This window comes from Neomonachus schauinslandi, chromosome 13 (assembly GCF_002201575.2).
Source record: "Neomonachus schauinslandi chromosome 13, ASM220157v2, whole genome shotgun sequence".
NCBI classification, from domain to species: Eukaryota; Metazoa; Chordata; class Mammalia; order Carnivora; family Phocidae; genus Neomonachus; species Neomonachus schauinslandi.
In genome coordinates, this window is record NC_058415.1 from 19,056,651 (window position 1) to 19,083,821 (window position 27,171).

At 45.5% G+C, this 27,171-nt stretch overlaps 1 protein-coding gene across 1 annotated transcript in view; it reads right to left on the bottom strand.

Annotated features, from left to right (window-relative positions):
• Positions 1-1,502: 1,502 nt before the first annotated feature.
• Positions 1,503-27,171, bottom strand: part of GNA14 (G protein subunit alpha 14) — a 185,342-nt gene continuing 159,673 nt past the window's right edge. Inside the window, exons 3-7 of the mRNA XM_021689376.1 lie at positions 10,536-10,690; positions 7,962-8,090; positions 5,921-6,050; positions 2,733-2,886; positions 1,503-1,858 (exon numbers count right to left, since the gene is read on the bottom strand). Coding sequence (XP_021545051.1) covers positions 1,668-1,858; positions 2,733-2,886; positions 5,921-6,050; positions 7,962-8,090; positions 10,536-10,690 — 759 coding nt within the window. The 3' untranslated portion in view covers positions 1,503-1,667. The remainder of the gene's footprint in view (positions 1,859-2,732; positions 2,887-5,920; positions 6,051-7,961; positions 8,091-10,535; positions 10,691-27,171) is intronic.

Below are 27,171 nucleotides of genomic sequence, written 5' to 3' on the forward strand. Positions count from 1 at the left end.
AAACTGGTCTGGGTGGTCGGGCCTGCTGGAGGTCTCATCAGGGCTGTTGCTGTGCTATTGCCCGAGGGGTGGTTTCGGTTTCCGTCTGCCTGAGTTAAGAGACAAACTGGAAAGAAAAGCCTAAGGGAAAACGGAGGACAAAGGCCGGTGAGTACACGCAAGGGGGCAGTAAAGGTCAGGCCTATGGGGTCTAGCTGGTAACAAAAGGACAAAGTTCTCTCAGACTTTTGGTCGGTCTGCTCCTGATAAGTTTAAGTAAGCTGACTGACTAGAAAGCAAAAGATTTTGTGTTTTACTGAAATTTCCTGTTAGCTTTATCATCAGGTCTTTGATCACTTAAGAAAACCACAAGTCTTCTCAATATTAAGAGCCAAGTTTCACTGACAACTATGGAACCTTCTGTATTTGCCTTTAAAATCTTTTGTCACTTTGGTTAAAATAGGTAATCAAGTATTGTTTCTTAATTCTAGTCAGGTGTTCAAAAGTACGGATAGCCTAACAACACCCTTACTCACCTCTCATAGGTGATTCCTCCTCCCCCAACATCTTGAGCTGAAGAAGGTACTCAAGGGGAGGGCCTGGCCTATAGGGAAGTTACTCATTTCTCTGGGTCTCTCCCCTGTATACAGAGGCATACATATTATTAAACTAGTGTGGTGGCGTTTTTGTTTTTTCCCCCCCCCTGTTAATCTGTTTTGTTTGGGGATCTCAGCCAGGAACCAAGAAGGTAAGAGGAAATTTATTTTTCCTCCCCTCCAAGGACATTTATAAAGTTTGAGTTAGAAAAATGCTGTGACTTTCCTAGTTTATATCAACCATGAGCACAAAGAAACACAACATAATCCCAGGCTGATGGCCGAATGGTATATTCGTAGCCTCCTCAGAAAGGCACAGCATACATGTTTCAAACAGCCAATCTGTGGTGGCCATCAGAACTTTGGCAGGGGTTACATTACATTTGTTAAACAATTTAGACTTTTAGCCATTTCATAAGTTTACAAGACTTGGTCATAGATATATAACACACACTTTCTTCCACCAGTACAACATAATATGCTGTCTAGAGCCCATTTATGTCAACTTTGGCTGCATGGTGATCAAATTATGGCAAAACTAAGATACATTGATATAGTCATTAATTTGGCTTAAGAAATATTTAACAAAAAAATGTTTGATGGCATGTTAAATGCATACTTCAGCATGAAGAGAGAAAATTTTAAATCTAAATTACAAGATTTAATAAAAAGCTTCAAACCCATTAACTTTCTTTAAAAAAACAAAAATACCACCCAAGTTAATCCTAGAGGTCTCAAGGCATGATCTATAAATTAACAGACCCCTCTGATACAGGATGTGTTAAGGACTATTATCAAACACACTTTAACTTAACAACACAGTAAATCACAGTGGCTTTTAAAAATTCTATAAAATATCAAATTCAAAACTTAAAATCTCCTAGCCAAAGGTCAAGAAAAGAAATATAAAGACTTTTTGAAAAAGTTGGCTAAACTCAAAATATCTCACAAAGTCCATCACCTGTCCCTGGGGCCCGCATGGCCGGCTTGGTGCCACCAATCTGGTGGGTGACGTCACAAGCACTAGCAAATAAAACGGGCGGAGCTTGCAAATCCTGTCTTCTGGGAGGGGTGAGGAGTGGGCAGCAGCTTCTAAACCAGGTTGAATTCCCTCAGGTTGAGTTGGAGAATTGTGTCCTTCACAGCAGCGAACACAAAGCGGATATTCTCCGTGTCTGTAGCACATGTGAAGTGAGAATAGATGACTTTCTCTTTGTCAGGATTCTGATCTTGATACAGCTTCAGGATAAAGTCTCTGGCGGCTTTTACATCCTGCTTCGGTCCTAGTCAAGAGTGCAGTTACAGGAATAAAGAAGAAAGCTACTAACCCCCGGGTCCTCCCCACAATCAGTGTCAGTATACTCCTGTTCTTACTTGGGATCCTTCATTGAGTTCTTATTCCTAGAGAAGAGCTTACCTGGGGTGTGAACTTTTATTATAGCTCATCATGAACCTGTAAACGAGACTTTTTAGATAGCAGTGGACATTTTAAAAGTGTACTTTAAAGCACTTTGTTGAAAAACTGACCCAACTTAATGTTCTGGTTTGGGCTCTCACCACATGGCTGATGCAGTTAATAAAAGGAAAGGGGGTGCTAAAACAGCACTCTAAATGTCAGTATCAAACTTGCTGATATGTGAGACTTCCTGTACCAGAAATAATTAGCATCAGGACATAAACTTTCCGGCCTGGGATCGGTCCTCTATCTACAAACTTCAGTGTCTACCGTGTGCCTGGAAAGGGGTCTGTCACACTAAGCTACACAGAGAAGGAGCAGGTACTCTGACGGGGACCGGGGAGACACAGCTAGGCAAGGCCGAGGCTCGCGCTCCAGAGGGAGGAAGGCCAAGGGAGCACACAGGAGGCACACCCGAGTGCAGATGAGTGGGGGGAGTGTGAGCAGGACTTCCCCAAGGATGACGTGCCTGAGCTGGGTCTTGGAGGACGAGGAGGAGTTTCCACAGGGGGTGGCATGTGTGGAGGTGCTGAGGCAACAAGAGAGGCATGCACCTGGAGCTTCCCTGAGAAAGTCTATTCGAGGCAGATCAGGGACCATGGGGCCTGGGGCCCAGATCAGGGACCAGGGACCATGACCCTCTGGGGCCATGTCAGTAACGCCGGCCCATTGCCAGGGAGGTTGGCAAGAGGGACACTTACCTGTGTATTCTGGAAAGTAGCTAATTAGATGAGAGTACATGATTTTCTCCTCCAAAAGATCCTTCTTATTTAAGAACAAAATCACAGACGAGTTCAGAAACCAGGGGTAGGTTATAATGGTTTTAAATAAGGCTTTGCTCTCCTCCATGCGGTTCTAAGTGCGAAACAAGGGACTTAGGGTTAAGAAAGAAAAACAATACTTTGGAAGCAACAGGCCAAATCGCTGATTCCACCCATGTGTCCCCTCACCCAGCTGCCGGCTCCACATCATTCTCCATGCTGAAGCTGGTGAGCACAGGCCCCCCCCCAGGACACCAGGCCTCCTGCTTCTATTTCCCCCCCTTCCCTTCTGGCTCTCTTCTCCTGCAGCCCCCCAAATAAACACACAACACGTAAGAAAGGCTTTTGTGAAACTTGGAAAAAGGTTCATACCTATATTCGACAGAGTTTTCGGTTTTAATTACGGGGGTTACCAAGTAGGGAAAGTGCATTAGGCCTGAGACACTCACTCTAATTGGGGGTGGGCTTCCAGACCTCAGGAGGAAGGGTCCTCCAGCACAGCCACTGTCCAGAGGAAGGCTGGGCATTGGAGAGCAGGGGACGGACGCTGCTGAGTGCCTTCCCTGCGCCACGCGTTACAGGTGGGTAATATGGGCGAGGTCTGCTAGGGGAACAGGATCCCCATTTTATGGATGAACATACTAGTGTTCGCAACTTTAAATTAGGTCCCAAGCCCATGTAATAATAGGATCGGGTCAAAATTATGTAGAAAAAGAGTAAAAATTTCTTAACATTAGTCACTGGCAAGAATATATCAAATGTTCCTAATTTAGGGAAAGTAGACAGGGCACATACAAATCTTATCTGGTGACAAAAATTGTTCTGGATGGCACCTTTTTTTTTTTTTAAAAGATTTTATTTATTTATTTGACAGATAGCGAGAGCAGGAACACAAGCAGGGGGAGTGGGAGAGGGAGAAGCGGGCTTCCCGCCGAGCAGGGAGCCCGATGTGGGACTCGATCCCAGGACCCTGGGATCATGACCTGAGCCGAAGGCAGACGCTTAACGACTGAGCCACCCAGGCGCCCTAGATGGCACCTTTTAAATAAGGTATTTTTAAAGTAAGCTCTACAGAGCCCAGCGTGGGGCTTGAACTCATGACTCTGAGATCAAGAGTCACATGCCCCATGGACTGAGCTGGCCACACTCCCCCTGCTCTCAAGGATTTCTAAAAGTTAAGAAACAATGGTCTTTATAGAGGGCAGTGGTCAGACAAAAACAAAGCTTTGCACACCTGCTCAGAGGGACATGGCATAAACCTGTTTCCCTACCACTCCTGCATACCTGGGCCCATTCTCCTATTCAGTACATTTTTGGCAATCAAGATCTGGAAATTATTACCGGACAGGTAACCCTTCAGTTTTTAAAGCTTTAAAAAAATTTATGATGGTCTTATCAATAATCTGCAAGGAAGGTGACCCTTGAACACCACAGGAGTTAGGGGGGCTGATCGCCTGGCATAGTCGAAAATGTGCATATAACTTTTGACTCCCCAAAAACTTAACTACTAATACCCTACTGTTGACCAGAGTCTCACCAATAACAACACATATTTTGTATGTTATGGATGTTATATACCATATTCTTACACTAAAGCTAGAGAAAAAAAAGGTTACAAGGAAAATACCCCTACTGTACCGTATTTATCAGAAACAAAGCTCACGTGTAAGTAAGTGGACCCATGCAGTTCAAACCTGTGTTGTTCAAGGGTCAACTATACACGAAGAAACAATTCCTGTAAGTCCAGTGAGTGGACACAACATGTATGTACACCCAGGAGGACAAGTCTGGAGTGGAATTCCTCTCCAAATACCTTGTGATTTTTAGGAGAGGAGAAAATGTCTAATTTGTAAGCATACTGCGTTGAGGCACTGGTCCTTTGTGCCCCTGAATCATCTTTTGAGCTTCCCAAGAAACAAGAAATCCTGACACAAATTTGGACCTCATTTTTCACATTGATAACTTGAAGCCTTTGCTTTAAAAAAAAAAAAAAAAAAAAGTCCCTCCTGGACGAGCTGGGTGGCAGCCAAAATTGCTATTCTTTGCAATGACACCAGTAAATGGGTTAATCCTCCACTAATTAGCTAATGTAACTCTGCTCCTCAGAGAAAAGCCTGCTCTCAAGAAATACAAGATATAATTTGCTCATAGTTACTGTCTAATCCTGGGCAGAGTTCTTTACTGGTTTACTACCATGACCTAGAAGGAAGAGACACTTTTCTATGAGGTCAGGATGTCTCGTGCAAGGCTGGGCAAAAGACAAGGGGAGCACAGTGGTATCCCACAGAACATAGCCCCACCTCACAGAGAAGTGACAGCTATCGTCACTCTCTGGGCAGATGTGGTTAATGCAGTTCCACGCAGCTAGCCCTACAGCAACCCTGCAGAGGACGTGGAATGCCTGACTGGGGTGGGTCAGAACATCTCTAAGCAGCTGACACCACTCCTCATGTCAACTCAGGGACGTAATTTGGGAGCACCATGGAGAGAGATTAGGAAGCCTGTTCCCAGATATTTATGAGAAAGAGCATTGCTCAACTTTGGCTGTGCCTGAGCACCTCTGAGGGGCTTGGAAAAAATACCCCCGACTCAAACCTAAGAAATACGAGTTTCTACTGTGAGGTCCAAAAGATGGTCTTTTTTAGAAACTCCCCAGGGGATTCCAATATGCAGCCAAGACTGAGAACCAATGCTTTTGGGTGGCCCCACCCTTGGCACCACCTGAGATTCGATCCCAGGTCAACCCACCCCCACCCCAACAATCAGAATCTGGAGTTGGACCCACGTGCCAGGTGTCTCTTTAAGATCCCCAGGGAATTCCAGCGTGCATCCAACTTTGAGAACCAGGTTTCCAGGCCAGTGATTGTCAAACTTTCATGTGTATTTGAATTACCTGGAGTCTTGTTAAAATACAAGTTCTGATTTATTCCGTGTAGGTCGATTGACTAGGCATGCATTTCTAACAAGCACGCAGATGATGCTGGTTCTGCTAATTCCAGACACTGCACTTTGAATAGCAAGACCGCTTAACCTAAAGAATACAGTCTAACACCGGGGCAGGCTAGCTTCTTGCAAACTGCAGCCATGGGTCTCTGTTTTCCACAGCTACCCCTCCCCACCCAGCATACCTCATTGTCACACTCAGCCAGGACCTGGTCATATTCACTGAGAGCAACCAAAAAAATAATGGAGGTGACACTCTCAAAGCAGTGAATCCATTTCCGTCTTTCAGATCGCTGGCCACCAACATCTACCATCCTGTTCGACAGAAACACAGAACATTGAAAGGTTGGAATACATGGCTCTTTGGAGGAGGAGGACAGGAATCATTATATTTTGGGAATCCGCACTCCTGAGGGTCCTCAGTAATTTTTTAGAGGTGAAAAGGGGTCTTAAGATGCCCATGTTTGAGCACTGCTGCTTTCGGCAGAGAGGAACCCTGGGTGTTAGCAAAGGAGGCACATACTGTAAGTAAAGTTACTGAAGACGGGGGGCGCCTGGGTGGCTCAGTCAGTTAAGCGGCTGCCTTCGGCTCGGGTCATGATCCCGGGGTCCTGGGATCGAGCCCTGCATCGGGCTCCCTGCTCAGCGGAGAGCCTGCTTCTCCCTTTCCCTCTGCCTGCTGCTCTGCCTACTTGTGCTATCTCTCGGTCAAATAAATAAATTAATAAAAAAAAAAAAGTTACTGAAGACGGGTGCAGGGGTGACTCCAGGGGAGCAGCATGCTCGGGGACACTGGTTTGGAAGCTGCTGCCTTAGTCCAGGCAGAAAGCACAAGCATCCACGTAGGTGACGCTCTAACCACTGTCGAGTGCCAGACACCAGACACGCGAGGGGCAGAAAGGCGGGCAGTCTCCCAGGCCCACCAGCTGCCTCCAGGCCCTCCCCCTGCCTGTTTTTCACCACTCCTCAGACTTAGCCACGAGTCCTTTCCGCATTACGTGGGCGCTGCCCCTTCTGGCTATAAAGACCTGCAAGTGGCCTCCAGGGTCTCTGGCAATCCAAAGGCTCTATCTGGGGCTTTGGGAAAAGACTCAAGAGAGTCCTAGCCCAAAGATGGCTCGTAAGCTCCAACGCTGCAGGAGGCAGGCAGTTTATGGAAATGAGTCAAGTGGGCCTCTCCAAAGTAGAACGGCAGGCAACTTCGAGAACGCCAGGGGCCCCGTCCAGAGCGTGGACTGCAGGGCGGCTGTAGCCAAGGCCTGCTGGACAGACGTGTAGGCACGCCACGACCAGCCCCTCAACCTTTCAAGAGAAACTAGGTATCAAATGTTGTAAGCAAAATGGACCAATTCTTGAATACTGGCTCAAAAGGGGCTTAGAAAACACCAAGTGGGCCAAACACATCTGCGGACCCGATGCAGGGTTCGGACATAGCAAGCAGCACTGATTCTGAACAGGTCACGGTCATACATTCATGGGCACCCGGATGCAGATTTTCAAGGGGCTCGACCAGAGGGCTCCCCAGGGCCACAATGCTCCGGAGGCCCGGAGATGGAATCGGGTTTACAGACAGGCCCTGGTTGTGGCAGGACCGGACCTGTGTCATCTCGACTAGAAAAGCATAATGCAGTAACTCTGATGAGGAACAAGGGAACTAATGGATAACTTGCAGTGCTGGGCATAAGTACCATATCCTCCTCTTTCTGCCATAATTAAATGCAATGAGGATCTACTTAAGTCACCCTAAAAGTACTTCTTAAATTTGTATGTGGAAATTCATACTTTTTTTACACAACTGTATATAGTTTATATTATCTTATGTAATTAATACACTTTTGTACTGATTGTTAGTTTTTTTTATTTTTATGGATAGATGCTACAGAAGGGACTATAAATAGGGAAGAATAATATTCAAGTTTAGGGAAAAGGCATCAGTATTTTCAGTGTGTGTGTGTGTGTGTGTGTGTGTGTGTGTGTGTGTGTCTTTTACACCTAAGGGTTATTCCAGACTTCAGTAAGGAGACTGTGTTCTAAGGGGAATAGGAAGGTGAGTTCCTCTCCATTCCAGGACTTGAGACCTCCCATAATGTTAAACACTCATTGATGGAGAGGCCCATACGGCTCTGGGAGATAGAACCCTTTGAGGAATAACACACTTCAGAATCCCTCCCAGGACTTCCAAGGCCACACAAATTCCGACGGACCATGTCAGGGAGACAGTGTTACCGAAAGATGATGTTTTCCAAGTCAAACGGATACTCAATGATGCCGGTTGTGGGCACTCGGACGCGAAGCACGTCTTGCTGTGTTGGCACGAACGACGGCATGGCGATCCGGTCAATGTCAGTCAGGTAACTGCGATATCAGACAGCAAGGCACCAAGACTCGTTTTAGACACCGGAGAAACGTCTATCCCACTCCAGGGAAGTCACCCCAACTCACAGCGCCCCTACTCAGGTTCGTGGATTCCATCAGTGACCTTCTTGAGAGCTGGCGCTGGACCGGGTTCCCCCCCCCCCCAATTATGAGTGTTTGGGAGAGAATATGGATCAGAAGCTTCCATGAGCCCTCTGGGAAATCTGGGAATAATGCCATTTCTTCCTCCGGGCTCTAAGCTTTCCCTCTCCCTGGCCAGTGAGGGAGGCAATGGATCAGAAGGAAAGTTTGGGATCCGGTCTGTGACCTCTCAGCCGCCTTCCTCCCTCAAAGCCCCCCCCCCCCACACACACACCCACGAACATTACAGAACGCAGATGCTGTTCTCGAAGGCTTTGCTCAATGAATTCGAGTTTCTATGAGAATATAAAGGTATAGAACAGGCCAACTCAAAGCTCTTTCAAAATAAGAAAAAGTTTACTGTTCATTGGGACATTAAACATCTAAAATCAGCCAGCGCTTGTCCCGGATTATTTCTGGCTGCATAGTAAACTCCTAAGCTGGAAACAAATCACTTTTTCTGTTTTGTGTTTTGTTTTGTTTTGGTTTTTTGTTTTTGTTTTTTAACTTTAAGGCCTTTATACAAGGCATTTTTGAGTAAAAGACCTGTAACGCAGGCCCCAGCCAACGATGGAGGGGGTGCTTCGGCCTGTCCCGCACAGCACGGCGTGGCCCCGCCCCCTCCCTGCGCAGTGGACCCTGCCGGGGACTGCAGTGCCCAGCAGGTGGCAGGAGCCGGAGCCCAGGGAGGCAGGTGGACCGTATTCCTCGTGCAGCCCTCCGTCGGACGGTCTGTCGCTGGAGGACAGAGAGCACAGGTTGGCCCACAGCAGCACATTGAGTTCTGGTGAAATGAATGTCCCAATAAGCGGACAGTCCTGGCACAGCAGACGACACCTGTGCGTCTGGTCCGAGTCAGCTCAGCAGCTCCAGAGGTGGGGCAGCTGCTCGTGCCGCAGCGCCACTGTCTCGGGGGCAGCGCGGTCCCCCTAGCCGTTCCCTACGTGCCTCTCGGTGCACGAGCCCCAGCTTGCAGGGCTCCACCGAGCTCCCCAGCAGCTCCAGGGGGCTCTTCCAAATGGATCTACGTCAAGAGCCCCGGCCACTCCCCAGGACGTTCACAGAAGCAAAGGACACTCGGGGGGTCTCAGGGAAGGGCCAGAGATGGCCTCACGGACTTCGAGTTGTCGCTGGGTCCCCAGCTGTCCACTGCCGTCTGCCCTCCTCCCTGGGACACTGCCTTCCTTCCTTCTGGCTCTTTTCTGAGCTGCCCCCATACCTTCTCTGGGCTTCTTTTATTTCCTTTTCCTACTTGGCTGCCCTATTGCATTTAAACGTCCCTGCACTCAGATTGGTTGTGCCAACCTAGGGCAACAGCCTGAAACACGCAGCCTGGCACTAGCGCCAAAGGGAGGCCATTGAAACAGGAGGTGAGATTTCAGGTTTCCTCTCCTGCCCACTGCCTTGTCCAGACGATCGGGGTGAACCACCTACCCACACCTGCTCGGAGGGCAACAGCAACACCCCAAGGGAAGGGGATGGGATTCTGGGGCTCTCAGAGGCTGGGGGAGGACACGGAGCAACGGGGGAAGAGCTGAGCTGCAGAAGCAGGAAAAACCGCCTCTTCAAGCAGGAACATGACCAATTTGTGTGTCCGGTGACCTAGCTGATGGAGACACTGCCTCCAGAAATCTGAAGACATGGAATTCTGTGATCACCATGGGATAATTTGCATGCAGCACCATCTATTTCATCTTACCTTAGGAATTAATGATTTAAAACTAGAACTTTATGAATCAAAACTAAAGCGCGGAGGCCTTCCCAGGGAGTCAATAAGCAAAGGGCTTGTGGACTGAGCTTCCTCCCCGTGCTGGGCCTGCAGAACCTGTCTTGCCCACCAGAGGGCAGCACGAGATCAGCCACTGGAGCGGGTCTACTGCAGCGCGGGTCGAAACTCCGATTTTAGATGTGAGGGCAATTGATCCTGCTATCTGCTGATCAGGAAACCAGAAGGCAGAGGGATATGGAGAAGAGGAAAGGAGAAGCCAGAGGCAGTGGCAGTCCTTATTCAAGTCAGAAGATTTCAGCACCCCAGATGAGATAAGCTCCCTCCAAGGAACCCAACATTTGATTGAGCTTCTTGTTGAACAAGAGAGGCTTAGAACACAGCGAGGAAAGGTGGGTATGGGCAAGGACAGAGATTTGGGGGTCCACAGTTTTTAGGAAGCGGTAAGAGACACATCAAGGAGTCACGGGGGGGATAGTGACAAGCAGGAAAGAGGTAGTGTTTACAGGCAGCTACTTTCTCCCCAGTGAGAAGCTTCTCTGAAGCGTGGACAATGTGTGCCTGGGCTCAGCACTCACTATTTGGCCGAGTCCGACAGCTGGTACTCCCTTCTCCTGTCGTAACACTCCTGGATTCCTGGGTCCTGCCAGAGCTGCCTGATGGCCTCCACCTGGTCCCTGGACAGGGCGCAGACCTTGTCCACTTCCACTTCTTTGATTAGCTGGGCATTTTCCTGCACGAAGGAAAGAGAACCTGTCACTGGGCGAAGGAAAGGAAGCCAGCCCGTTGGTGACTTGGGGACAAGACCTCCCCCAGGCCGTGGGTGAGGGACGATCTCCACTCACACGCCAGCCACGCAGCGGCAGCCACCAGCAGTGCCGACGACGTGGCCGCTTCACTCAGGGAGAGCCCCAGAGAGACGGTGACCTGCGGCTTTTGGTCCCGTCAGCCCCCAGGGGCCAGTGCCACTGGCATTCGGCACCCAGTGGTGAACAGAGAAACCCAAGAGCCATTGATCATCACTGTCCTTTGAACATCTGCATGGCAGGCCAAGCAATTTGAAAAGAACCGTTTTTATTGTCCTGGCATCCCCGGGGGTGGGGTGGAGGAAGCAGGTCCGCCTCGAAGCCACAGTAGGGGAGGGCCTGGGCTTCAGAGAACACACAAACACTAAATCACCAGCTAGCTGTGTCCGTTGGCTTGCTTTTTCTTTTTCTTCTTTTTAATATAACTTAGTAGACTTTCTTTCTTTTTTTTTTTTTTAAAGATTTTATTTATTTATTTGAGACAGAGAGAATGAGATACAGAGAGCATGAGAGGGAGGAGGGTCAGAGGGAGAAGCAGACTCCCTGCTGAGCAGGGAGCCCGATGCGGGACTCGATCCCGGGACTCCAGGATCGTGACCTGAGCCGAAGGCAGTCGCTTAACCAACTGAGCTACCCAGGCGCCCTAGACTTTATTTCTTAGATCAGTTTTTTAATATAACTTAGTAGGCTTATTTATCATCAGACATCACTGATAAAACTCCTTCCCATTTGGAGAGCCACTCCCATTGCGAGCCCCGCCCCATGCCAATTACTGCTATATTTATCATCGCTCTCATTCAATAACTATTGCTCTGATACTGTGGCCCCATGATTACAGTACTTAAGATCATTGCTGTCATTATTACTATTCTGTCAGTTACCATTTATTGCCCACTTCCTGTGTGCCAAGAGGTGTACACACATTATCTCATTTAATCAATGTAAGGCTAACACAGGGCCAGAAATCTTGCCAAACCTTAGCAAATGAAAATGATATGGTTGGCTTACATCCTCAACATGTCCATGTGTCGGCCAGGGAGATCCAACATCCCGTCCCTTGGCTGCAAGTTGCACAGACAATGGAATCCTGCTGAGAGACAGACAGGAATCCGACCTCTCCTTAGCTCCCCCATCCTGCCACCCTTAGAGCTGGCTATTCACTGGCCCCTGTGAGTCAGCAAAGCATCAGTGTGGCGGCTGTGAGCTGCTTGTGTGTATATGGTACTCCCTGAAAAGTTGCTCATATCTTGTATTATTCATCCTCATTAACAATCCAACAGGAAGCTGGAGAAAAGGGAGATCTTAGAGATTTACTGGACTCGGGGCAAAACCGAGGGCCGTGTGAGCCCCTATCCATCCAGAGTGGCTATCAGCTCTTCCCCCTGGACTGTGGGATCCTCGGCAGGGAGAGGATCCCAGTTGCGGAACCTCAAACAGGTCTAGGCAGCATGGATTAGTGGGAAGTGCCCTGGACGAGGAATAAGGACCCTGAGTTCTGGTGCATTTGGGACTTTGAAGGACCCCAACCCCAACAGTTCCCTATCTCCGCATCCTCATTTGAAAGGAGCCAGTGATTTTCAAGGTGTCTGATTTATCAATTATAAAGTTTCACCTAAACGAAAGCAAAATTAGCATTATTGTGGCAGATGCCTAATATTTGTTGGCAAAAAGAGGACACACTGTTGGCCTTTCAGCCATGACTTCGAATCCTGCCCACGAGCACATTCTGTATCACCAGCCCTACTGTAAGCCAGAGAGCACAGCCCAGAAAACCCGGACAGTGTGTACACGGATCTGCGGGACTGTCTTCCTTCTGCTTCTCTCCCTGCCTCCCGCCGCCCTCTTCCTCCCGATACGATCAGATGGTCTCTCCCCACGCTGGGCTTGGCTCTACCCTTCGCACTGAAAGGATCTGTTTTCTTCCCTGTCTTCGCTCCCGAGATCCCAGACCCTAGTGCAGTGCCCGGTGGCGCAGGCAGCCTGCAAACATGCCGCACATATGCACATCTGTCATTCTAACACACAGACCATCCCCAGAAAATAACAGCCGGAGAACGTGAGGGCAGGATGACGGCAGCGTGAGTCGGTCACAGCGAGAGCCCAGAGCAGCTCGAGGACAGGAAAGTCTCTCCAGGAGAGAAATGCTCTGGGACTCCTGGCCAACCTGTCTTTCTGCCCCTGGTGGCAGGCAGAATCCTTGCTTCTGGGGTGCCGGCCTCTCATGCTGCTCTTCTATGACTTTTTTTAAAACTTAACTTTTTTAAAGTACTCTACACCCAGAGTGGGGCTCAAACTCATGACCCTGAGACCAAGAGTTGGCGGCTCCACTGACTGAGCCAGCCTGGCGCCCCCTAAATACAACGATTACATTCAGCTCACCTGCTGAGAGGCTTCCCCATGAGAGTCACTGGGATGTTACAAACATTCCCACCTCCCCTCCTCACAAACGCCAGGTAGGGTTGTACTTCACGGTGAGCGAAACAGCAGTGGAAACATTTGTCTCTTTCAGGAAGAAACTTGAATGAGCCAATGAGTCATCTACCACCTTCCCTTTAATCTACTGCAGTGCTTGTCATGAGACAAGATGGAGTCTCAATCAGCCCAGCTTCCTGAGCAAGTACAATGTGCAGAGACCCCCCGACACACCATCCTGCGATGAGTGAGAAATCATCTTTCATTGTGTTAAGCTGAACTCTGAGGGCAGTTTGTTCCTGCAGCATAACCTACGCTATCCTGCTACATGTTGAAATGGGTAAACCCAGTATTCAACTCTTCCAGGAGAGAGAGAAAGTGGATCCCAGGGAGGTATCCCAGAAGAATGCAGGCTTCTTCATGGGGAGCCGGGGGGTGGAGGCTGGGGAAAGACAACCCCGAGCTTTCAGGTAACCAAGGAGGCTCATCCAGGAGAGCAACATCCAGTGACTGTTGAGCCAGGTGAGGGGACAATGGAGGGACTCTGGCTTGAAGCAAGATGGGACCACAGTCTCCTTAGAAACCCAACAATTGGGAACTGGGTTTGGAACCGATTGAATTCAAGGAGCCCAGAAGTATTCCAAGTTCAGAATTCTCTTCCCAGCTAGATCTCCCACCTGTCAAGATCATTCTTTTTAAGATTTTAAAATCATTTTTTTAAAGATGTATTTATTTATTTATTTGAGAGAGCGAGAATGAGAGAGAGGGGGGAGGGTCAGAGGGAGAAGCAGACTTCCCGCTGAGCAGGGAGCCCGATGCGGGACTCGATCCCGGGACTCCATGACCTGAGCCGAAGGCAGACGCTTAACCAACTGAGCCACCCAGGTGCCCCAAGATTTTAAAATCATTTAAGACTTGCAAAAATGTGGGGGAAATGGTACAAGAGTTCCTCTCTGCCTTTCAAGATTGCCCAAATGTTGACCATTTATGACCATGCCATATCATCTATTCCCTCTCCCTCCAAATGCATGCAAGACACACGCACACAGAACTTCTGCCTGAAATATTTGCAAGGAAGTCTCAGACACAGTACCTCTTTATCACTAAAGACTTCAGTGTGATTTCCCAAAAATCCAACACTGGACTATAAAATCACCAGATAATGACCAAAATCAAGAAACTAACATTGACACAATATTGTAATCTCATCCTGAGACCTTATGCCACGTTTGTTAGTGGTCCCCTTATTGCCCTTTATCTGCCCCATCTAGGGTCACAAAATGCATTGACTTGCCTCTCTGTGATATCTATTTATTTGGAAAGGTTCTGTGGTCAGAAATTTCTTGGTCACCCTGATCAAGAACTGCCTGACAGAGAAATGAGGCGGGCTGGCAGGGAGCGTGGCACAGCCCCAGGGACAGTTCCAGGAAAAAATACTATGAAGGGCGGGGAGGAATGAGGAAGAGAGTGACCTGTTTTTAAATAAATTTTATTGGTATATGCAGGACTTCTATACACTGTGAACATCTGTGTGTTACAGAAAGTGGGGTTTTGTGCATATTTTCCCATGGCTTGGCTAAATACTTCCATGCACGGCGGGAGCAGGGCCAGTGTGATGAGCATGTTCAGACCACCTAGACAGTGCACACCATCTGAGAGCAGAGGGCCCCTTGTGCAACGTGGGAGCAGCTTTGTGTGAAGACTGGCTCCCTGAGGGGCGCCTGGGTAGCTCAGTCGTTAAGCGTCTGCCTTCGGCTCAGGTCATGATCCCAGGGTCCTGGGATCGAGCCCCGCGTCGGGCTTCCTGCTCGGCGGGAAGCCTGCTTCTCCCCCTGCTTGTGTTCCCTCTCTCGCTGTGTCTCTCTCTGTCAAATAAAGAAATAAAATCTTCAAAAAAAAAAAAAAAGACCAGCTCCTTGAGCTGAGGGTCTAAAATGGCGATGGCAGGAAGACCCGGAATTCACCTCCTGTGGGACACACCAGACCTACACCAGTTACAGAGCAATTACTCCAGATGAAAAAGTGAGGGCTGGGGCACCTGAGGGGCTCCATTGGTTAGGCATCCAACTCTTGATCTCAGCTCAGGTACTGATCTCGGGGTCGTGAGTTCAAGGCCCACATTGGGCTCCGCTATGGGCTCCGTGCTGGGTGTGGAACCTACTTAGAACAAAACAAAAAAGGGGCGTCTGGGTGGCTCAGTTGGTTAAGCGACTGCCTTCGGCTCAGGTCATGATCCTGGAGTCCCTGGATCGAGTCCCGCATCGGGCTCCCTGCTCGGCAGGGAGTCTGCTTCTCCCTCTGACCCTCCTCCCTCTCATGCTCTCTGTATCTCATTCTGTCTCAAATAAATAAATAAAATCTTAAAAAAAAAAAAAAGAACAAAACAAAAAACAGGGCTGACTGAAGGGCTGCTGCACAACAAAAGCTCGAGAAACCACTTAGAGAGGAGCAAGAGAGACAGAGACATGGTAATGAGGGAACCCCACCTCCCACTCTGCCACCAGCAGTGAGGACAGACAGTACTGAGGGATCCGGAGCAGATTTATCTGCCCTGGGGCACAGAAAAAAGCTGCAGTTTAAAAGAGGAACTAGTTATAAAAGATCCAGCCCCCTCAAAACGGTGGGGGAGCTACTGGAATGCTCTTCAGGCTGGAGGGGCCGGTGAACACCACAGGTGATACTTGCCGTCCACTTTGATCCCCAGACAGGAGCGGAGTCCAGCTGCCATGGCCCCCCTGCGCCTCCGCGAGCCCCAGGCCTCTGGCCCACACCAGCCTGAGCTGTGCCCCCAAGGCAGCTCGAGCACAGGGCGCATCGGAGCACCCCGGGTCTGCACCCATGATGGCTGCAGCATCGCGTCGAGGGGACACGGGCACAAAGTGCACTGGAACACTCCACACCTGCTCCACTTCAGTCCCCGGGGGCTTCCTAGGGCATCCCCGGCCCACAGCACTCTGGGAGCTCCTGGCTCATGTCCGCTTGGTCTCCAACTGCCCCCAGTGCAGCCCCTGTGCTAAGTGCCTGGGGACGCTCTGGCCCATGCCTGCCTCCGTTCCAGGTGCCCCCCTGCCACCCCGCTCTGGGGCAGCCGGAGACTCCTGGCCCGCACCCTGCCTTTGTTCCAGCCACCCTTCAGGGTGCCGCCTACACATAGAGCCCCAAGACACCCCAGCAAGGGCCATCCTCAGCTTCAGTCATCCCACCAGGGCACCCACTCCTCTGAGCACCCCAGGATAACCTTGCTTCACCCACTTCAGCTTCAGCTGTCCTGCCAGGACACCCCTGCATGGAGCACCCTGGGACCCCCAACATATACCCTACTTTGGCTCCAGCTGCCCCCCAGGGCACCATGTGCACAGAGAGCCTTGGGACAGCCTGTACCCACTTCAGCTACAGCTGTCTTGCCAGCACACCCACTGCATGGAGAGCCCTGGGAATGCCTTGGCCTGTGCCCACTTGAGCTCTGGCCATCCCACCAGGGCAGCTCCAGCACAGAGTGCCCCAGGACCCCAAGCCCACACCAGCCACAGCTCCAGCCAGCCAGCCCAAGTCAGAGAACACACACAGTCTACATAAGGTATGACCATACACAATACATACTTCAAGTTTAGAAGTAGCTGTTTGCCGAATTCATAGAAACACAGAAAATCAATCAAAATGGGGAAGCAGAGGAATATGATCCAAATGAAAGAACAAGACAAAAGCACAAAAGAAGAACTAAATAAAACAGAGATAAACAATATGCCTGATGAGGAATTTAATGATTGTAAAGATGCTCGCTGGACAAGAGAGAAGAGTGGAAGATTTCAGTAAGAGCTTCAACAAAGAGATAGAAAACATAAAAAAGAACAAAGCTGAAGAACACAGTAACTGAAATAAAAAAAAATACACTGGAGGGAATCAACAACAGATTAGCAGATGCAGAAGAATGGATTATCAATTAGGAAGACAGGGTCATGGAAAGCACCTAAGCTGAAGAGCACAAAAAAGAATTTTAAAATGAAGATAGGTTAAGGGATTGCTCAGAAAACACTGAGCAAAAAAAGATTTGCATTATACAGGTCGGAGGAGGAGAAAAGAGAGAGGGGCAGAAAACATATTTGAAGAAATAACAGATAATTTCTTTAACCTGGGAAGGAAACAGACATCAGGTTCAGGAAGCACAGAGAGTTCCCAACCAGATGAACCCAAGGAAATCCACGACACGTAATAGTTTAAATGTCAAAGGTTAAAGATGAGAGAATTTAAAAGCATTGAGAGAGAAGCAAAAAGTTATGTACAGGGGAAACCCCATAAAACTATTAGCAGATTTTTTTCAGCAGAAACTTTGCAGGCCAGAGAAAGTGGCATAGTATATTCAAGGAGCTGAAAGGAAAAACCTATAGTCAGGAATACTCTATCCACAAATTACCATTTAGAATTAAAGGAGAGAGAAAGTTTCCTAGACAAAAGTTAAAGGAATTCATCACCACTAAGTCAGCCTTACAACAAATGTTAAAGGGGCTTCTTTAAGTGGTAGAGAAAAGGCCATAATGAGAAGAAAATTATGAATAAAACATGTAAAAAAAAAAAAAAAGACAACATATACATAAAATATGGAGGAGGAAGTAAAAAGGGTCTTTTACAATGTGTTTGAACTTAAATGACCAACTTAATATAGACCGCTACATACTTAGGATGTTATATATGAACCTCATGGTAATCACAAACCGAAAACTTATGATACACAAAAAATAAAGAGAAAGAAATCCAAGCATAACACTGTAGAAAGTCATCAATCACACAGTAAGAGAGCAAGAACAGAAAAAAGGAACAGAGACCCACAAATCAAACAGAAAAGTTAACACAATGGGTGTTCAGCGGGTGAAACGGGTTAAAAAAAAAATGAGACCCATCTATATTCTGCCTACAAGAGACTCCAGACCTGAAGACACATACAGACTGAAAATGAAAGGATGGGAAAAGATATTCCCTGCAAATAGAAGTGGGAGAAAAAATCTGGGGTAGCAATACCTGTATCAGACAAAATAGATTTAATTTTTTTAAAGATTTATTTATTTTAGAGAGACAGCATGCTCAAGTGAGGGGAAGGGAGCAGAGAGAGGGAGAATGTCAAGCAGACTCTGCTCTGAACACAGAGCCTGATGCAGGGCTTGATCCACGACCTTGAGATCATGACCTAAGCTGGAATCAAGAGTTGGCCACCCAACCGACTGAGCCACCCAGGCACCCCTAGACAAAATAGATTTTAAAACAAACACTTTAACAAGAGACACTACATAATGCTAAATGGGTCAATCCAACAAGAGGATAAAACAATTGTAAACATACATGCCCCCAACATTGGCGTGCCTAAATACATAAAGCAAATATTCACAGGCATAAAGGAAGAATATGACAGTAATACAATAATAATAGGGGACTTTAATGCCCCACTTACATCAAAGGATAGATCATCCAGGCAAGAAATCAATAAGGAAACAGTTTCTTTCAATGACACATTAGAGCAGATGGACTTAACAGATATACACAAAACATTCCATCCAAAAACAACAAAATACACATTCTTTTCAAGTGAACATGAAACATTCTCCAGGAGAGATCACATGTTAGACCACAAGCCTCATTAAATTTATGAGTAAACTTGTATCATGCATATTTTCCAACCACAACAGTATGAAATTAGAAATCAATCACAAGAAAAAAAACTGGAAAAAAGCCCACAAAACATGTGGAGGCTAAACAACATGCTACTAAATAGCTAATGGGTCAATGAAGAAATCAAAGAGGAAATAAAAAAATATATGGAGACAGTTGAAAATGAAAACATAACAGTCCAAAATCCCTGGGACACAGCGGAACCAGTTCTCAGGGGGTAATATACAGCAATGCAGACCTACCTCAAGAAACATGAAAAAGCTCAAATAAACAATCTAACCTTACACCTAAAGGAACTAAGAATAAATTAAATCCAAGTCTAGTAGAAGGATGAAAATAATAAAGATCAAAGCAGAAATAGAGACTAAAAAAATACAATAGAAAAGACAAGAGTTGGTTCTTTGAAAAGATAAACAAAATGGATAAACGTTTAGCCAACTGCAAGGGAAAAAAGAGAACATAGAATCAGAAATGAAAGAGAAGTAACAACCAACACCATAGACATACAAAGGATTATAAGAGAATACTATGACAAATTACATGCCAACAAATTGGACAGGAGAAATGGATAAATTCCTCGAAACATACAATCTTCCAAAACTGAATCAGGAAGAAATAGAAAATCTGAACAGATCAATTATGAGTAACAAAATTGAATCAATAATCAAAAAACTTACAACAGACAAAACCTCAGGGCCAGATGGATTCACAGGTAAACTCTACCAAACATTTAAAGAAAAGTTAATACCTCTTCTCCTCTAAGTATTCCAAAAAATAGAAGAGGAAGGAAAGTTTCCAAATTCTTTCTACAAGGCCAGCATTACCTTGATACCAAAACCAGAGAAAGACACTACAAAAAAAGTCAATATCCCTGGCGAATGCAGTTTCAAAAATCCTCAGCAAAACAACAAATCACATTCAACAATACACTAAAAGGATCATTCACCAAAATCAAGTGGGATTTATTTTGAGGATGCAAGGATGGTTCAGTATTCAAAAATCAATCGACTGATAAACCCCACTGACAAAATGAAGGATAAAAAAAATCATAAGATCACCTCATTAGAGGCAGAAAAGGCATCTGACAAAAGTCAGCATGTGTTCATGATGAAAATCCTCAACCAAGTAAATTTAGAGGGAACATACCTCAACATAATCGAGGCCACATATGAAAAACCCACAGCTAACATCATACTCACTGGTGAAAAAACTGAGAGCTGTTTCTCTAAGATTAGAAACAAGACAAAGATGTCCATTCTGGCCACTTTATTGAAGTAATAAGGAAGGAGAAGTAAAACTGTCACTATTTGCAGAGGACATGACACTGTATATAGAAAGCCCTAAAGACTTCATCAAAAAACTATTAGAATAAATTCAGTAAAGTAGCAAGATGCAAACTTAATACACAGAAATCGGTTGTGTTTCTATATGCTAATAACAAAGTACAAAGAGAAATTGAGAAAACAATTCTATTTACAATTGTGCCAAAAAGAATAAAATACCTAGAAATAAACTTAACCAAGGTGGTGAAAGACCTGTACTCTGAAAACTCTAAAACAGTGATGAATGAAATTGAAGATGACACAAATAAAAAGATATTCCATGATCATGGACTGAAAGAATATTGTTAAAATGTCCATACTACACAAGGCAATCTATACATTTAATGCAATTCCTATGAAAATACCAACAGCATTTTTTTCACAAAACCAGAATAATCCTAGGGTTTGTATTGAATTACAAAAGACCCAGAATAGCCAAAACAATCTTGAGAAAGAAGAACAAAGCTGGTATCACAGTCCCAGATTTTGAGATATACTACAAAGCTGGGGCAATCAAAACAGAATGTATGGTATTGACCCAAAAATAGACATATAGATCAATGAGAATAGAGAGCCCAGAAATAAACCCATGCTAATAAGGTCAACTAATCTATGACAAAAAAGGCAAGAATATGCAATGGGAAAAGACAGTCTCTTTAATACATGATGCTGAGAAAACTGGACCCCTTTCTTACACCATACACAAAAATAAACTCAAAATGGATTAAAGACCTAAATGTGAGACCTGAAACCATAAAAATCATAGAAGAAATCATAGGCATTAATCTCTTTGACAATGGCCTTAGCAACATTTTTCTAAACATATCTCCTCAGGCAAGGGGAACAGAAGTAAAATTAAACTATTAAGACTACACCAGAATGAAAAGCTTCTGCATAAGGAAGGAACCCATTGATAAAACAAAAGGGCAACCCACTGAATGGGAGAAGATATTTACAAATGATATATCCAATAGGAGGTTAGTATCCAAAATATATAAAGAACTTACATAACTCAGTACCAAAAAACAAGTAATCTGACTAAAAAGTGAAGAGATCTGAAGAACATCTGAAGAGATAGTGTTTCAAAGAGGACATACAAATGGCCAACAGACACAAGAAAAGATGCTTAACATCACCAGGAAAATGCAAATCAAACCACAATGAAGTATCATTTTATACCCACCAGCATGGCTAGAATCAAAAAGACAAGAAATAACAAGTATTGTTGAGGATGTAGAGAAAAGAGAACCCCTGTGCGCTGTTGATGGGAATGTGAATGGTGCAGCCACTGTAAAAACAGTATGGAGGTTCCTCAAAAAATTAAAAATAGAAATACCATATGACCTAGTAATTCCACTAGTGGGTAATTACCCAAAGAAAATAAAAACACTAATTCAAAAAGATAAATGTACTCCTATGTTAATTGTAGTATAATTTACAACAGCCAAGACATGGAAGCAGCCTGTGTCCATCGATAGATGAATGGATAAAGATGTGATATACATATACAATGGAGTGTTATTCAGCCATAAAAAGGGTGAGATCTTGCCATTTGCAACAGTATGGATGGACCTAGAGGGTATCATGCTAAGTGAAGTAGGTCAGACAAATACCCTATGATGTCACTTATATGTGTAATCTAAAAAACAAAACAAAAGGCAGAAACAGACTTGTAAATACAGAGAACAGATGGTTACCAGAGGGGAGGGGCTGGGGGGGATGAACAAATGGGTCAAGGGGAATGACAGAGACAGGCTTCCAGCTATGGAATGAATAAGTCATGGCAATGAAAGGCGCACACTTGTGGTGAGAATATAACGTATAGACTTGTCAAATCACTGAAACCAATGGAGCATTGTGTGTCAACTATACTTCAATAATAAAATAAAAATACTGACTTCATTTCATGGAAAGAGGGGAAGAAAAATCAGAAGAGAATCAGGTTTAGGGAACTGTTACGATTTGTGTAGGGGACATGCTGAGACTAAGGTGGCCTACATCTAAGTGGAGATGTCCAGGAAGCAGGTGAATAAAATGGGTCTGTAGTTGGCAGGAGTCCTAGGTTAGAGCAGCATACTGAACTGAAACTGCCTAACACATTTGTTTCATCCAAGAGAAAAAAGAAAAAGAAAAATCTCAAAGGAGTAGAAATACTATGGGAGCTATTCAGCAGATGAAGACACATGAGCCGTTTCTTAAACACTGAGCTCCGATTTGGCATTTCTTCTTTTTCTTTCTCAAACAAAACCACCATTTTCACTGCTCTGAAAGAGGAATACGGAAACCAGATGTCCTACATGTGTGTCTCACTCAGAAATTCCCAGGGTGACCATGAAAGGAGCTGCTCGTAAAGTCGCGCCTTGCTACATTCATGCATGGATCTACGGCTGCCCGGGTGACAGCCCCGTGGAGACCAGCAAGCCCCTCTGGCTGGAATTCAGAGCCCAGCAGGCAGCCCAGTTCTCTGCCAGATCCGTACTAGGAGAGCTCCTTTCACCATTAACCTCCCAGGACTGCAGGGCCCTGAGCTTTCTCTGGAAGACTGACTTTCTTACTAAATATGGCAGATTCTTCTGGGAGCCAGGGTTCTTTTGTCAGATATTCAAGCATTTTTGTTAGAATTTATATTAACATATTCTGTACAATAAAAATCTAATAATATCTCAAGTGGCTACTGTTGCATGTAGTACCTATGAACGTTATAAACTTTGTGAAAACAAGATTACAATAAAATATATGATTAAAAAGGAAAGTTCCCTGTAGCATAGTATTGCTGACTTTTGAGCAATCACCTGCCCCGCCCCAACTTGTTTTGGCATCTGCATCAAAATCCAGAATTGCACCTAGAGATCCTATTAAACAAAAATTATAAAGTAACATTTTAGTGCTCCTTTACTATCAGCTTTTAAGGCATCTCAAACATTACATTATAAAGAAAATGCCAGCCAACTATGCTAGAGATAGAAGTTTTGTATAGAAAAATAAATGAGAAACTTCTGCTTCTGGCAAAGGACAACTAGGAAATTTGGATCGATTCTTCCACTAAGGACAGCTAAAAGTGATGAACAAACTATTTTCAAAAATACACCTGAAAATACCATAAAACTAACGAAATAGTAAATACTGGGCAGAATAAAGGGAAGAATGGGATCTAAAAAGTTGAACCAGCATTTGAGAAGCCTTTCTCTCTGGGGCTTCTTTTTATTCTGGAAGGGGCAGTTCCAAGGTTGAGCAGTTCCTTTTTCAAGGTCACAGTACTAGGGATTGAAGTTCAAAGGTTAGCCAGAGCCAAACCTCCGGTTCTGGGTTTGGATCCCAAAGGGTAGCCCTTAGGAGGTTGCAACTCAGCATGGAATCATCACAATCTTAGAACTGAATATCCCCAGACACCTGGCAGAAGAAAAATTCCTCTTTGGAGTTTAGAAGATAATCTCTTCCTTACCCTCAAATTATTTTTTCACATGTGTCCAGCACACCAACAAAAATAACCAAGCATAAGATAACTCCCCAAAAGGGTGACAAATAAAAAAATTGGAAAAGATACACCATGCAAACACCAGCCCAAAGGAAGCTGGAATCTATTAAAATAAAAGTAGACTTTAAGTCTTATTTGTCAATAATACCTCAATAAAGCTGAAAAAGTATAGATTTCAAGATTAAAAGCATAACTAGAGATAGGAATATTTTATTTTTTACTTTAAAACCAATTTAACATATAGTGTATAATCAGTTTCAGAGGTAGAGTTTAGTGATTCATCAGTTGCATATAACACCCGGTGCTCATTATATCAAGTGTCCTCTTTAATGCCCATCACCCAGTTACCCCATCCCCCCACCCACCTCCCCCCCAGCAACCGTCAGTTTGTTTCCTATAGTTAAGAGATAGGAGTATTTTATTTTTTATTTTGAATATTTTATTTATTCATTTGAGAGAGAGAGAGAGCATGAGTGGGGGGGGTGAAGGCAGAGGAAGAAGCAGACTCCCTGATGAGCAGGGAGCCACATGTGGGGCTCGATCCCAGGACCCTGAGATCATGACCCGAGCCGAAGGCAGACGCTTAACTGACTGAGCCACCCAGGCGCCGCAAGATTCAAATATTTTAAATGAGAAAAAGGTTTAGAAAGACCTAACAGTTTTAAAGTTCAATGTAGTTAATAACATAGGCTCAAAATATACAGAGCAAAATTTCTTAGACCTAAATGGCAAAATAGACAAATCTTAATCTTACAGGAACTTTTTCATTAAGTTTTTTTTCATTTTGATTCCAGTACAGTTACATATGTAGTTATATTAGTTTCAGGTGTACAATATAATGATTCAACAATTCTATACAGTACTCAGGGCTCATCATGATAAGTGTACTCTTAATCCCCATCACCTATTTCACCCATCCCCCCACTCACTGCCCCTCTGGTAACCATCAGTTTGTTCTCTACAGTTAAGAGTCTGTTTCTTGGTAGGTCTTCCTCTTTTTTCCTTTGCTTGTTTGTTCTAAGTTCCACATGAGTGAAATCATGTGGTATTTGTTTTTCTCTGACTGACTTATTTCACTTAGCATTATACTCTCTAGCTCCACCCACGTTGTTGCAAATGGTAAGATTTCATTCCTTTTTTATGGCTGAATAATATTCCATGGTATATATGTACCACATCTTCTTTATCCATCTATCAGACACTTGGGTTGAGTCCATAATTCGGCTATTGTAAATAATGCTGCAATAAACATTAGTGTTTTCATATTCTTTGGGTAAATACCCAATAGTGCATTTACTGGATCATACAGTAAGTTTACTTTTAACTTTTAGGAGGAAACTCCACACTGTTTCCCACAGTGACTGCCCCAGTTTGCGTTCCTACCAACAGTGCATGAGGCTTCGTTTTCCTCCACATCCTTGCCAACACTTGTTCCTTATCTCACAGGAAATTTTAACACAACACTCTCGGTAACTGATAAAATTTTTAAAAAATCAGTAAAGATACAGTCAATTCAAACATCATGATCAGCAAATTTGACCTTAGCGACCCATGGAGAGCCCTATACTCAAAATAACTGTAGAACATATGCTTCTTTCAAGCATACCTGGACTATTTTCAAAATGATCATTTACTTATTAAGACTTCACATAAAAATTTGTTTGTCCAGCTTCTTCTGATCCAATTCCAGCTTCTTGAGCAACTCTTGGCTCCAGCAGGGACCTACTTTCCATCGGCCACTGTTGCCACCAGGATACCCCACTCACCGTGCAGGCACTTGAATAATCCACCCCTGGTCTAAAGCTACCTAGAGTTCTCCTTGTAGAAAAGCCATCTGCCACCACACTCAGAATGGAAATTAAGCTTTCCTAACTCGATTCAAAATTCAAAAGTCTTTATTTCTACTCCAGTATTTGTCTTCCTCTTTCTCCTCTTTTTTTTTCCCAACAAAAATAAATAACGGAATTCACTGGCCACAAAGTGTTAGCGTGAAAGGCCAAGTTACTTTATCTTTTCCCGTGAGTCAAAACTTGAGTGGGTTTCACTGAAAGGCTCTTTCCAAAGGCTCCTGCGATAAATGACTTTGGCACAAACATCTGTAGGTACAACGAGTATTAATGGTGCCATTGAGAGATGCAATCTGTGGCCTTGTACTGTTCCACCTTGGCCCAGCTGTAACACCGTTTCCCAGAACTCCCTTCTCTAAAATCTTTAAAAAAAAAGAAAAAAAAAAAAAAAAAAAAGGGCGCCGGGGCGGCTCAGATGGTTAAGCGTCTGCCTTCGGCTCAGGTCATGATCTCAGGGTCCTGGGATCGAGTCCCGCATCGGGCTTCCTGCTCCTTGGGAGCCTGCTTCTCCCTCTGCCTCTCTCTCTCTCTGTCTCTCATGAATAAATAAATAAAATCTTTAAAAAAAAAGAACTCCCTTCTCTGCACGGTTCTGGGTTAGGGTTGGCCATGAGAGAACACTGCAAGAGTTTTGGGAATCAGAGGAGAGAAACAGCCATTCTGCTCTCCAGGGCAGAGCTCTGCTTCAGCTCACACTGGGGCTGCTCTTCTGCTCAACCCCCCTGGTGTGGGCAGGAGCTGGGCCCTCGGCACCCCGGCCCTAGCTTGGACCTCCTCCTTCAGCTTCTCCAAATCCTGGGGCAGACACATGTGTAGGTCCAAGGTCAAGGACGCCAGCTTCTACAAGTCAGCTGTGTTGTCAACACAGAGATGGGGAGAGACACGTGCAGGTTCCAGAGAGTCCCGCTGGGGTCCAGTCTGCTTTCAAGGGTTTGGTTTGTCTTTCCTCTGCCTCCTTCACATCCATCTTTTCTCCCCTCACTGCCAGCCCTGCTAACCAACCACCAGATAGGCAGAGGGAACAGCCTTCTAGCACAATCTTCGAAGCTCCACCCGTTACATACAGTGCAATCCTTACAGTAGATCAACATGATTCCATATTCCTAGTGACTCTGACTTCCTGATGAAACCCAAATTGATGCAGAGAATCTTCCATTCTGGTCCATTCAATTCTTTTTAGGGGCAAAATCCCCTATAACCTCAGGTCCAGATGGTGGTAGCAGCTTAGGCCTCAGTTGGCGTGACCTAAACATCCCAAACTCAGCTGGGCACTGGCAGCCAGACTCAGTCACCTTTCAGGGCACAGGATCCCACACCTGCTCCATGTTGGATCCAGGCCTGGCATCCGGGATTGTAGCTAGAACCGTGACCCTGCCCTTGAAGAGTGCAGAATTACAGCTATGCCCATTGTGTGGAAACCACACCAGATCCCCACACAAATGCTAACAAAGCAAAGGAGAAATTCAACCGAGGATGAGGGAGGGGATGAGCTAACATTTCCCGCCAGAGGTGGCCTGATGTGTGTTCAGAGAAGGGGGCTGCATGCCCTCCTTCCTGCATGAATGTGGATTCCTGAATGCTTGCCAAAGACAGCCCTGGGAGAGGGCAGGGACCTGATCAGCTCCTTGCTGTGTCAACTTTTACATGGCATTCCTTCCCCTGAGATGCTTTGAAAGCATCTGGACACCCCCCCC